The 13,694-nt window shown below is 42.9% G+C and overlaps 2 protein-coding genes across 10 annotated transcripts in view; one reads left to right on the top strand and one right to left on the bottom strand.

The window, feature by feature from the left end:
* LOC144124462 (uncharacterized) overlaps positions 1-13,694 on the bottom strand; it is a 99,487-nt gene that overhangs the window by 51,164 nt on the left and 34,629 nt on the right. For 3 of the 9 annotated variants that reach the window (XR_013313180.1, XR_013313179.1, XR_013313183.1), the window contains one exon: positions 4,994-5,280. Coding sequence is in view for 1 of the 9 variants with exons in the window: in XM_077657139.1 (XP_077513265.1) it covers positions 4,994-5,022 (29 nt within the window). In the remaining 8 variants the exon portion in view is untranslated. Of the gene's footprint in view, positions 1-4,993; positions 5,281-7,473; positions 7,616-9,951; positions 10,440-11,233; positions 11,544-13,694 lie in introns of those variants that run through there. The other 6 variants (XR_013313182.1, XR_013313181.1, XR_013313186.1 and 3 more) reach the window with 6 other exon arrangements.
* The window catches only part of LOC144124459 (uncharacterized), a 94,324-nt gene continuing 91,222 nt past the window's right edge, over positions 10,593-13,694 (top strand). The window contains exon 1 of the mRNA XM_077657137.1: positions 10,593-10,731. The gene's annotated coding sequence lies outside the window, so the exon portion shown is untranslated. The remainder of the gene's footprint in view (positions 10,732-13,694) is intronic.

The raw sequence follows: 13,694 nt of genomic DNA, 5'->3' as shown, positions 1-13,694 counted from the left end.
ATAAAATGAAAATTGCTAAAGTCATAGTTCTTCACAAAGGCGGTGCTGCCGACAGTATCAATAACTACCGTCCAATATCAGTGCTCCCGCTGTTTTTCAAAAAAGAAGAAAAAGTTATTAATACAAGGTTAACTAAGCACTTAACTGAAAATTCGCTGCTCTCTGCAGCCCAGTATGGTTTCCAGAAGGGGAAATCAACTGAATCTGCACTAGTATTCATTAAAGATAAGTTAGCATATAACATAGAAATGCAGTTGTTTACCATAGGAATTTTCCTGGACTTTAACAAAGCTTACGACTCAATTAAACATCAAATACGTTTACAAAAATTACCACACTACGGAATAAGAGGCATCGCATTCCAGCTATTTCGCAGCTATTTGTCCAACCGTTCTCAATTTGTCGTTTTGAATGATATTGCCTCGGATTCGAAGTTCATAAAATATGGGGTTCCTCAGGGTTCCATTTTAGGCCCTTTATTATTTCTTATATATACTAATGACATCATCGCTATCCCTGGAACTTATAATTTATTGCTCTATGCCGATGACCTTCTTTGTTAGTAGGAAGGGCGCAAAGGCGGTTGTCCTTTAGAAACGAGATGACCCTTCTCACCGGAACAGGGCTACTTGTGGGCCTCCACTTGGTGAGTACTTCCAAACCCTCGACATTACACCATTTTTTCTCAGGCGAGGGTGCACGGCTGGACACGTTTCACGAATGACAGGAGCTCTGGCGCACTCTTCTTCGGTTGCACTGCGTACTTCGGTCCGAGCTTGAGGGTTCGTTGCACAAATTCCGGGACCTCGACGTTCCCGAACATGTGGACCTTTGCACCCTGGACCGGTTGCCTGCTCTTTTTAACTGCACACCGGTTCCGCAAGCTTTCGCAGGTTCCGCAAGTCGTGCTCATAAATGCAAGCCTGGTTTTAAAGAATGCGAGGTGATTGGCAGAAATGCGGATAGATTAACAAGGGAAATTATCGAGGCTGCCGCAATCGAAAGAGCTGGACCTGAAAGCTGCGTCAGCAGTCCGTCATTGTCGCTGACAAAGAAAGATATGGCATTTTTAGACTCGGAGCAGTATGCCAACCGGTGAAATGTATTGCATGTGATTTTTAAGCCTTGTTCACAAAGTATCTTGTCTAATCTGACTGGTATCGTTCTTTACTTCATGTATAAATTCTGTGTGCACCAAATAAAGCCGTAGTGGAAGTTTAGCGCTTATGTTTCTCCCGATTTTTTTTTGCTGCGCTATGTATCATAATGGAAAAGATTTATATTCCTCAAAAAGGGCTTGCGTTTCATTTACAATCTATTAAGATATGACTCTGTTTCAGCGTACTTTAAAAGAAGTCAGATATTAAGTATAGCAGCACTCTATAATCAACGACTCTACAACTTTATATACATGCAACACAAAACTGATTGTAGTGCGTTTTTAAGTACGTTTACCAATACAGATCCACACTATGGTTTAAGAAAAGTCAACTTTCTAAAACCTCGTGTAAGAACCGGGTATGGTGAGCAGTTAATTCAGTGGCAAATCCCGAACCTTCTAAACAGTTACCCTTGCATATTTGATCTTCTTGAACAATCATCATCCTTGTCATCTTTCAGAAAAAACTAAACTATACTTTGTGGAACATATGTGATTATTTGTGCCCTATTCCTGCTGTGTCCTCGCATTTCTGATCATGTATCTGTTCGTTTGATGTACGTAAAGTGTTGTATTTTTTAATGAGGTTGTATGTGCAATGTATCCGCGACCAATGACTGACAGTTTTGTTTTGCTCCATGCACGCCATCTTTTAGCCTCGGTCCCATGGCAAACTTGTATTTTTTAAAAAAAATTTCAATAAACTCCTAAAAATGTGTTCTAATTTCTTGCTCGAAAGATTCAAGTGGTTCGTTTGAAATGTGTTGGAAAGCAAAAACGTCAGGGCGTTTTCTGTTCGACATTTTGGGTGAACGACAAAACATGAAAACAGGGCAATGATGACTAATATCTGCAGTGATCGTACCAGCGAGGGACACAGCTGTTTAAATGTTTGGGATTACCAGATCAAGAATGGAGGATATGAACACTGTGACACGGGTTGGCGTTGTGATCACATTTGTGAAACCGGTTGAAGTGAGTCTTGTCACAAAACCGTAGGTTCTGGCGTTAGCGTCTACCATGTTCAATAAAAATCACCGCAACAAATTAACTGAGAATTATTCGCGCACGAATATTCTAAAAAAAGTTCTGAAAAAAAGTCAATAAACGGTAAACAACGACCAAGATCTCAAGGTTATGCTTAAGGGTTGAAATTTCATAGTTATTCGTAATCAGGCAGTATGCAGATACAGGCTCATAATCCCAAGAGTCTTTAATATAAAAGAAGGGTTTTGAGGCGGGCTAGTTGGTGGATTTCGTTCATGATTGAACTGCGCGAAAGAAACGGGGACCAAGAAGAAACACGTACACACACACAGCGCAGACTTCCAACTTTTAATTCGAAAAAACGCCTCGAGCATTCCTTTTATGCAGACCTAATCACCACATGACACAGCCAGGAACCAACACAGCAGATAAGTTTAACAATTCAAAAAACGCCTCGAGCATTCCTTTTATGCACACCTAATCACCACATGACACAGCCGGGAACCAACACAGCAGATAAGTTTAACAATTGGGTAGATCCGAACTAGGGAACCAATCTAAAAAACAATTTGTAAGCATGTGCATGCATGCCTAAACACACTTGTTACCTAGATAAAAGGAGAGAGGAGGAGGCAAGTGAACACCTGACATTGAAACTAAATGACACACGGCCGAACCATATAATACGAGCAAAAATAAAAAACTTAGTAAGCAAAAAGCGATGTGACATGGGACCAACAGTAACAACAGTAAACGACGAAGGTGCAAGCACTAAAAAATAATTGAAAGGGCATAAAAGCGAAACCATATGAATGATACAAAACCAGAATACCAACGAGGTTAAAACCGAGAGTGAAAATGGAAACAACAAAAAAACAAAGGAAAAAGCGACGCGATGATGAATAAAAAGCTAAAACCGGGCTAAAACGTAAAAAGGAAGGAAACAACAAGTAACAAGAGTAAAGGTGCAGCGTTACAAAGGACAGTCTAAAGTTTTACGTTCTAAAAACGAGATTTCTTCATTTGAAAGCAGAATAGGTGGAGTGCTCCCGCAATAGTTCGTATTCTTTGCGATTAAAAAGGCCTCAATTATTTCCCTTTCTGTCTTTGTTCTAGCTGTAGCGAGGAACTTAGTACTTTCTAGAAACGGGTGGCAATCACTTTTTTTGCACTTCTTGCAATGTAAGGCTAAATTTCCTCCTGAATTGGTAGACAGGTTGCGAACGTGTTCAGCCGCCCTCTCGTTAAAACATCGCCCAGTTTGGCCGATGTACGTCTTCCCACAGGATAAAGGAACATGATAGATAACTGCTGTGGTACAGTCTGTGTACTTAAGGCTGTGATTTAATATAGATGGCTACGCCACCTCCACGGCGGCCATTACGATTACTGACGAAGCTTTTGAAACCATCAAGGTGAACCCTATCGCCGCCATCATAATACCAAGTTTCAGTAATCACTATAATGTTATACTTAAATGAAAACTGACTCAGTAGATCGACAGCATTATCTTCCTTGTTTATAGCGGAGCGCGCATTGAGTTGTAATAACGAGTTTTCTGATGGGAGCGGAGATCGAACACTGTGTGGAAAAACAAGCTCGAGGGAATTCATTTCAGAGAAGCTAAAGGTGTACGCTTGTGTGCTCAGCTGTCGGGGTGTGGCGGCGAGACTATCTTAACAAGGTCTTTCTCACTGATGATCTGAGTACTTTGTGATGCGTCACTTTGGCGAGCGAAAATCTTCCCGTTCTGCGTCCAAACTGACTTCCAGCGTTGCTCATTTTTACGTTTGATCGCCTTTCCAAGAAGTCGCTTCAGAGTAGGGCAGAGGTGCTCATGGCGTCCTTGTCTTCATTACTGATTCTAGCCTTCCTAGCTCTATAGAGAGTGGTGTCCCGTTTCGCCCGAGACTTCAATTTAACTACAATATTTGGTGTGTCAGGTGTCCGAGTTGGAACACGGTAGCAGGCTTCAACATCGCACTAATTAATTGGCTCCTTGATCAATACTCCAATTTTGGGTAAAATTTGCAAAACATACTCATTGTCACTCTTCGTGACTCCTTTCATCTCCAGATTGGCACATCATGACTACTGTTCCAGATGTACCAGCTGATTTTCAAGGTCGGCAGCTTTGCTTTCTAGTTTAGCGCATTTAGCTTGTATTACCCCGTCCTCTGCGACTAGCTTTGCATTTTTGGCAATTTTAGCACGATGTTTTTGCTTTAACTCCTCAATATCCTTATGTGCGAACTCAAGATTAAGTCATGTTCCTCTGCTCAGATCGTAATTCCCGCATCTCATTGCGCAGGCCTCTTTCAAGTGATTTTGTTTGCTGAGTGCCGTTCCGAGTCTATGTTCCGCGCGTTACTGTCGGATGTATGAGTGCGCAGTTGGCTTTCTTTTGGCTTTTTTAATCACGCGGTCTTCGTTCTTGTTGGTCCAGCATCATTTGGTTAGTTGGCTTTTTTTTTCGTCATGTCTTTTTGTTGTTTCATATTTCATTCATTTTGTACTTGCTGTGTCATGCCTTGTTGTATTGCTTTTTTTTTCTGGCCTATTCTTCTGTTATGTATCCTCATCCCCCCGGCAATAATGCCTTCGGGCGCTGCAGGTATTTCCAATAAATAAATAAATTTTGGTGCCGTTTTGAGTTCCAGCTTCAATTTCTCTTTCAGCTTTACAAAATCATTTTTCAGCTCTTCCTTGTATTTCGCAAGATCTTTTGTCATTGTTTAATCTGTTCTACGCAGAAACAGCCACTCAAAAACCCTACTTGGCAGCAGCGATGGAAAGTCAGGAAGAATGTAACAAATGTGTAACGTAACATACAGTTCGCACACCAACCTGCAGTGGAAAAGCAGAGCGATGCTCATTCCATGCTCACAGCGGTCGTCGCCACTGCCAAGCGATGGTCCGGTTCCCGAGCACGCCCTTTTGTAGCTGTTGGGATGACGTAACTGCCCACGTTGCAGATAGCAGGTGTCGCTGACCGTCGCTGACCACCACGTCCCTGACGTGGGATGATTCAGCCGATTCCTGTCCAAGCAGGCGCACACGGCTGATGACAGTCACGGTTCCTGTAGCAGCTGCACGGTGCTGATAGTGCGAACACCAACAGTGCGAGCACCAACCTGAAGTGGAAAAGCAGAGTGATGCTCATTCCATGCTCACAGCGGTCGTCGCCACTGTCAAGTCAGTCATAACTCAGTAACTCAGTCAGTCATAACGCAGTCATAACTGAAATAACTGAATCAACTGCAAAACAAAGTCGTTTCTTGGGGCACCCTGCAAACTTCAGTCTGTATCCACACCCTGCAGACTTTGAACGTCCTCTTTTATTTCTGATTGATCATGTACATTAAATGAAGTGCTTAAAGAATAACTGGATTAAGCAGGAAAATGCTGGAACATGCATGTTCTTTCGTAGCCCCACAGGTCCTGCGTGAAGCCACAATACTTCCAGCGTCAATTAATACACTTCGAGAACTTCACAAGAAAGAAAAGGGTCAGCTAATTAAATCAGCACCAGCGCTTACGACAAAATCTCTCAATTCATCGAATATTTAAAGACGGATGTTAACCTTGCGCTAAAAATCTTCAGTCTGACTGGGGCAGCAGCACTTCGAACGTGTGGGCCTAGACTTCAGCTCGAACATGCAGTTGGTACTGAACCGTTCTTATAAATAATAGCAAAGTGGTGGAGCGTTGTAAATGTAAAGACATGCAACAAGTGCATTAAAATAAAAGAGAACCTCGTTTTCCAGAAAGAATATGGCATACCGAACCATGAAAGTGTCTGGTGCACTGTCAACATTAAGGGCAACTAGGTACTAATGGGCGGTATATACAGACGACCGAATGCACCAATTGATTACCTTCTTCAAATGCACGACAACCTTCATAGCAAATTTAACGCTCGCGCAAAATTCATCGTCACAGGCGATTTCAATTTGCCAGGTATCGACTGGACGAACTTAGCAATCGGAAAAAACGAAATAAATAACTGCGAAAAGCTTTTGGGTATAATGTTTAGTTTTTCGCTATCTGAAGTGGTAAATGAGTCAACGCGTGTCCAAGAAACCGCAATTTCCGTACTAGATCTAGCCTTTGTGTCTAGTTTTCTCTGTCCTGAAATTAGTGTGGAAAACGGGATTTCGGACCATAAATTGCTCTTTCTCACTTTTCCTCACCTGCGCCACCACGCTGATCGTAATCACAGTAACTCTTTCGTCACTATGAAAGACTACAGCAGGGCAGATGATGTAGGCATTATAGATCATCTATAATCAATCCTCGACAGTTTTTCTTGTGCAGATTCCCGCTGTGTAAATAACCTATTGCTACAAGTAAAAGCAGCGATAACACAATGTGAGGCAAAATTTGTATCTACAAGGATAAAACGAACAAAAAGGAAAACCCCGTGGATTACACGTAACATCATTAATCTGAAATGAGGACTACAGCGTATGCGCAGAAGAAAAGGAAATAGTTTTCAGATAAGTGAACTTGCGAGCAAACTAAGACTGGAAATTAAGAACGCGTGGGAAATGTTCTTCTCAGCAACTTTATCTAATTTTATCACTCGAGATCCAGGAAAGTTCTGGCGGTATTTATCGAGCCCTGAGCCCCGTGTATCACAAATGGAAATAGACGGTAGAGTAGTTACAGACCCTCATATTCTCGCAACTTCTTTCAATCAACATTTCCAGTCTGTATTTACTCGTGAGTTTGCTACAAACGCTATCATAAGTGAGCCACAATCACTGATGCCGGATATCGTGATTACCGAGACAGGTATAGTGAACTTGCTTTTGCAGATTGATGTCAAAAAGTGTCCTGGTCCAGACAACATATCAAATACATTTCTGAAGCGATACGCTGAACAACTGGCCCCGTTTTTGCACAAAATTTTCACACTTTCCCTAGAAACGGGCGCCCTTCCGTCCGACTGGCTATGTGCAAAGGTTATTCCAATTCACAAAAGCGGCAGTAGACTATCTGTAGATATGTATAGACCAATTTCATTAACTAGCTGCAGCTGCAAGCTATTAGAGCATAAAATCAACAAATCCATAACGACATTTTTGGAAGAAAATAACTAAATTTACAGCAGACAACACGGCTTCAGAAAAGGACTGTCAACAATCACTCAGCTATTAGAAATAACAAATGATTTTGCACAAGTGATCAATTCCCAGCTTCAAGCAGATGCCATTCTGATCGACTTTAGGAAGGCATTTGATCGTGTTCTACATTCAAAATTAATCGACAAGCTCCGTACTATTGGCATTAACTCAAAAGTAATAACCTGGATAAAATCTTACCTCACAGGTCCCACGCAATATGTTGAAATGAATAATGCACAATCCGAACGACTGAACGTTTTCTCCGGTGTCCCACAGGGATCCGTCTTGGGACCGATCCTTTTCCTAATATATATCAACGATATCCATGCCTGCGCTGAACCTGGAATAACAATAAGGCTTTTCGCTGACGACTGCGTTCTGTACACTACGGTACGTAGACCGGACGACCAGTTAAAATTAAATTCTTCTGTAAATAACATTGCCAGGTGGTGCGAAACATGGGGAATGGAAATTAATATCAACAAAACGTCTTGCATCTCATTTACCCCTAAAAAAGTGCCTCTTGTATATTCCTACAATTAATCAGGATCTAACATAATGAGGGTGGATACGGTGAAATATTTAGGCGTTACATTCACCCATAAGCTAAGCTGGAACACGCATATATCCAACACGTGTGCAAAAGCATTCAAACAGCTCGGGTTCCTCCGTAGAAAACTGTCAGCAGCTCCTCCTCATGTAAAGCTAACAGACTATAATACCCTCATAAGGCCCATCCTTGAATACGGCACCATCATTTGGAGCCCCCATCAGTCTTACCTCAGCGATCAACTCGAAAAAATTCAAAATAAGGCCCTCCGGTATATATATTTTTGCTACTCACGTCATGACAGCGTATCTTCTCTGCGAGCTCAAGCGCGTATCCCTACCCTTGCTTGTCGGCGACGCGTTGCTTCAATGAAGTTTCTTTTTATTCTTTACAATGATCGCATAAGACTTGATAAAAATCAGTACATCAAGGCACCTTATCATCGTTCGAAGCGATTAAACCATGAAAAGTGCATCACACCCATCCCAACGCGATGTAACACATAAATTCTCATTTTTTCCGTTAGCCATTGAAGAATGGAATAATCTGCCTCACGAATTCATGGACGACGTCTCTCTTGATATCTTTTTGAAAAACGTAGAATCGTTTTTTGAAAAACAGAATTTACAATAAAAAGAGCAAAAGAGCATCGTGTTGACCCGATTGTATCGCTTCGTGGTTTCGTCGTTCTCCTTCCCAGTGTTTTAAATGCATCAAAATGAATATGTATAGCAATGCGCATGTCCCTTGACCGTTGATAGTCTCAGCCTACTTGCTATGGTCTTTTCTACTGCAGGCGCATGTTTTGTATCTCGTGTATGTTATACTGGATATGCTATTGATTGTATATTTGTCCCATTATTTTGCCAACTCCTGTAAGAGCCTAACTAGGCTTACAGTATGCTTAAATAAATAAAAAATAAAAAATTCGACTTCATGGAGAGCTGCAGTCACCGATGACATCAATGACAAGTGCACCGGCCCAGTACCTGTTGAGTACAGTCGAGTGGCTATATCTGTGTCAGTCTCAAATTTGACACCCGCATACTTACTAGAGAGACTCACAGTGCGTTCCGTCTCATGACAGGCACCTTAGCAAAGGTAAGTAGGTATTGCTGGCTGAAATGCCCTTTGATTATGCGCTTTGAGGAAAGTTTCAAACCGATTGTTTGGAACAGAAGTTCGGCAAATACCGCCAACTTCCTGGTGCGCAGTACCACATTTCTATAAGACAAATCTGAGTCTGAGCGAAAGCTTCGTCTGCAAAATACTGTGGAGCTCCCAGAAATGGAGGCTCCAACAGATGCGGTGGCAGTAAACGATGCTCTACTTGACAATTTTGACATTGAGGTAATGTAAGATGACCGTGACAAGAATGTACCAAATCTCCCAGAAACTACCTACGTTGCTGGCTACTGTGTCCATGCTGCATTCAAATAGCTTTCTCGCATGGCTTGCAAAGAAAATTTAATGCTAGAAGATAACATTGAAGTTGAAGGTGGAGAATTAGTCAAGGCCATGACCCGTGGTGATCTCAATTTTCCGCAGCCTGTCATAATAAATGCCGTTCGTGCTGCAGAAAAAGTTCTTGACAAACTGAGGAGCGAGCATCATGCGACACAATTTCATGCACTACGAAATCAAAAAGAGACTCACTTGGCACACACACATGAGGAGATAAATGACGGCGTTTACTTTGATTTGTGTGATAATGAGCAGACTCCACAGTTGACAATGCACTAGATCCTAAGTGCAGCAGCAAACATGGTTCTAAATAACCGTTGTAAAAGAAATAATGAGTAACTTATTGTTAAAAGGGCTGCAAAAGAAAAACAGCGGTATTTGAAGATATTGAAGAATTGACTAGTCTTTTTTTCTTTTGACCGTTTTGATGGCTATTTGTCTAGGCCATACTTTCGAAACCGATTTTTGTGTTCTGTTTACATAACTGCATCTTTTCTTGAGCTCGCTAAGCAATTTCTTGTTGTCTTCGCTTATTGCAGTTTATGATTCAGTGGTATAACGGCTTTCAATACCTCCTACTGGCTTGTGTTTCTCTTCTGAAAATAAAACAGGCTTGTTAAAGTCCTTTGCATTGTCTATTATAAATAAAAAATATTACGAACATACGAACGTAATACAGACAGCCGCGCGATGATATTGTTACGTGGCCCGAAGTCTAGGCAGGCACAAGGGCAAAGACCACTGCGAACACTGAGCGGACAGCGCTCACACACACCGGACACTTCCTCCACGTCGTCTTTGCGAAGATTATCCGTTGCACGGCCCCCCGGTCGAAAAGGCACCGTCTCGGTGTACATCAGGGCAGTGAAGGGGACTGGGAGACATAAGGTTTGAGTCTAGAAACGTGCACAACATCAGTCCGATGCGGAGAGGACGTGGCACCGGGGAAGGACGGAGCGATCTCATAGGTGACTGCGGTGACTTGGCGCAGGGCATGGTACGGGCCGGTATAGCGGGACAGAAGTTTTTCAGAGAGCCTCACGCGGCGAGATGGCGACCAAAGCAGGACGAGGGTGCCGGGAGAGGAGACTCGTGGGCTTTGTGGGCTCGACGAGGCGGCGGGGATCATGTCGCTAACGCAAAGATTCCTGCTTACTGTCTAGGTTGCCCTGTTTGCCACAGCCGGTGCGTGAACGATTTCAAGCACGTGTCGCCACTTGGTATCAGATAACAGCAAAGATAGCTCCGTCGGTCAAAGCTGCCCTTTACCGGATTCGGGCTTTCTGCCTGAGACGCGCAGTGTTCCACTTCAGAATTTTCGCGCATCAGTGACGTATCCAGCATGGGTTATAAAAGACTGTCCCCAGCGATACTTCAACAGTGGGCTCGGCGAGGCGGCGGGGATCATGTCGCTAACGCAGAGATTCCTACTTACTGTCCAGGTTAGTAGTGTTTGTTCGTACAGAAGTGACGAAAGGTGTCTTGTCGTTAAGCCGAGCCCACATATGGTTTTGACCCTTGCTTATGAGTGTTTTTGTACATCGATGCTATTGTTTTACGGAGACGTTGAGCAAAACCCTGGTCCAGATCCCTCTGTCACGGAAATTCTTCAGCAAGCTATACGCAGTGACTTGGCCAATGTTATCAGTAGGCTAGAACAGAGACAAAAAAAGCTCTTGGGAACTTTGGCGTGCCCGTGAACTAACTCGAGGAAAACGTGCAAATAATAGCCACAAAGAGGAAGGAAATAGATGGCCTACATGAAAGCTTAGCAGAAGCCCAAGCATTATTTAAATCACAGAGTGCAAGGTTGGTTGATCAAGAGGATAGAAGTCGCAGGAGCAATTTGATTGTGTTTGGCATTAAAAAAGAAGAAAACGAGACTGCAGAAATATTGCGCCGAAAGGTGATCGATGAAATTTTCTATGATAAACATGGACTTACGTGTACTTCTGTTGCCCGCATTCACAGGTTAGGTCGCCGAGGTGCGAATTCGTCCGTTATCTTATACTTTCAGGATTACTGAGAAAAACAACAGGTTTGGAGCAGTGCTGGAAAGCTAAAGCGGACCAGAGTGTCTATCCAAAACGATTATTCTGCGGAGACAGTTAAAAGGCGTAAATTACTTTGGCTGATTGCAAAAAAATGAAGTTGATAGAGGAAAAAGGTTTCCCTTTTGCAGGACAAACTACATATTGATAACACCTACTACGTATGGGACGATGCTTCGAATTCACGTGTTCCAGTGCCTATCAGAGGAGGCGAGACGTTTGAAAGATAGCGGTGGCAGGCCCAAGCACATGATCTACGCGTGTTGTCCCTTAACGCCAGAAGTATCAAGAACAAAACTGACGCCCTTGAACTACTACTACTTTCTTACGACCTACACGTTCTTGTTCTTTCAGAAACATGGCTGCATGATAAAATAAGTAATGAAGAGATTATTCCCCCTGGCTATCACATCTTTAGACGGGATCGCAGTTCAAGGGGCGGGGGTGTCGCACTAATTGTGAAGTCATTTTTGCGGGTCACTGTCCTCGACCAAATTCCTGATCATGAAAGACTGTTTTTAAGTGTCGTGCTGGAGTTAGACCTTTTATTATGTGTAGTTTACCGCGCTCCTGACACTGAAATCGCATTTCTTGAGAGCTTATATGATCACCTGCTAGCCAAGCGTGAAACTAATGTGATTGTGACGGGGGATTTCAATTTACCAGGCTTGGACTGGGGGCTTTCCTCCTGATTTATTGTCAGGTGCTGCAGAGACGCTGCTACAAAAGAAAAAGCGCATCAAAAAGACAGATAAGCAAGACCAGAGGCTGTCAACTCAAGTCATTCCATACCTTCACAGAGTTTCTCATACGCAGATACGGTGTTGACGTGCTCTTCTCCGCCCCAAGCAAGCTATCAAAAGTTTGCCCAATGACGGTTAGTAAGAAAAAGCCGACTTGCACTATAAACCACCAGCTCGTTTTCACCTGTTGCTCAACTAAGGTAGTGTACAGCATTCCGCTCACTTGCAATAGAGTGTACATTGGTCAAACGCGACGCTGTTTTAATGAGAGAGCTAGGGAGCATTATAATCTGGTGAAAGAAGGGAAAAGTGGTCATCTTGCTATCCACTGCGGCGATTGTAAGCGTAAACCCATATTTCGGAAAGCTAAAATTCTTGGGCGTGGAAGGGATCGGATGGAAAGAGAGATTATTGAAGCATATCACATCAGAACAACGGCCTGAGGGGCGAGTTGGTGCATGATTAAATGAACGGCTGCGCAAATCAGGACACAGACAAGAAAGAGACACCACATGCGCACACTACCAACTGTTTATTCTATGGAAAGGTGGCATATTTAAACCGTTCCGCTCAAGCATGATACTCATCCCATTATCACTTCGAACCCAGCACGTGGTATGAGAAGCCGCTACATCAGGTTAACAGACTGCAGATTATACTAACAGATATCTCTGATCAAAGAAACGACAGGGCACGGGAGCATGAAAAAACGTTAGAAAGCGGAGGCGGGTCAAATTTGCCTCCCCATTGCAGAGACTGCAAGTGTGAGCCGGTGCTTAACAGAATAAGGATTCTGGGCAGGAGTCGCCATCAGGTGGCGCGTGAAATGCTTGAGGCCTTTATGATAAAAAAGAAAGGAAGCACATGTATCAGCGACGCCTCGGTATTCCTCCGTAGAAATGAAGTTTATTTAGACAGTTTTTTGTGACGTCATGTTCTGTGCTACTTTTCAGCCTAGCATTTCTAGCGGCCGTCTGCTGTTTGTTTAGGTGGGTTGTTAATTTTTTTATTGGTTTTATCTTTCCTTTTCTGACTGCTTTTGCTTCATATGCTTGAGTCTGCTTTTGCTACGATTGTTATTGTTTTCTTACTTTTTATATTTTGTTTTTTTTTTGTTTCTGACTGCTTTTGCTTCTCCTGTATGACTCTGCTGTTGCTACGATTGACTGACACTGCTTTTGCTAAGAGATGGCCTTGTTGTTTAGTTTTTTTTAATTCCTTTGATCAAAGATATCTGTTAGTCTAATCTGCAGTATATAGTCTGTTAGCCTGATGTAGCGGCTTTTCATACCACGTGCTGGGTTCGAAGTGATAATGGGATAAAGTATCAATGCTTGAGCGGAACTGTTTCAATATTGGTGGCAAACAGCGCAACGACGCTATGTACCACCAACTCGCCCGTTTGGCTATTGTGTTTCAATATGCCACCTTTCCATAGAATAAACAGTTGGTAGTGTGCGCATGTGGTGTCTCTTTCTTGTCTGTGTCCTGATTTGCCCAGCCGTTCATTTCATCACATCACAAAAGCAGGTGGTCAGTGTCTCAGCACCGCTTCCTTGTCTCTTCTTGATAATGAAATGGCGTTTTTGGATAATTGCGGCTGATTGCCAC

This window comes from Amblyomma americanum, chromosome 3, assembly GCF_052857255.1.
Source record: "Amblyomma americanum isolate KBUSLIRL-KWMA chromosome 3, ASM5285725v1, whole genome shotgun sequence".
Classification (NCBI taxonomy): Eukaryota; Metazoa; Arthropoda; class Arachnida; order Ixodida; family Ixodidae; genus Amblyomma; species Amblyomma americanum.
Note: the sequence above shows the minus strand (reverse complement) of the source record. Positions and strands in the feature narration are given on the sequence as shown.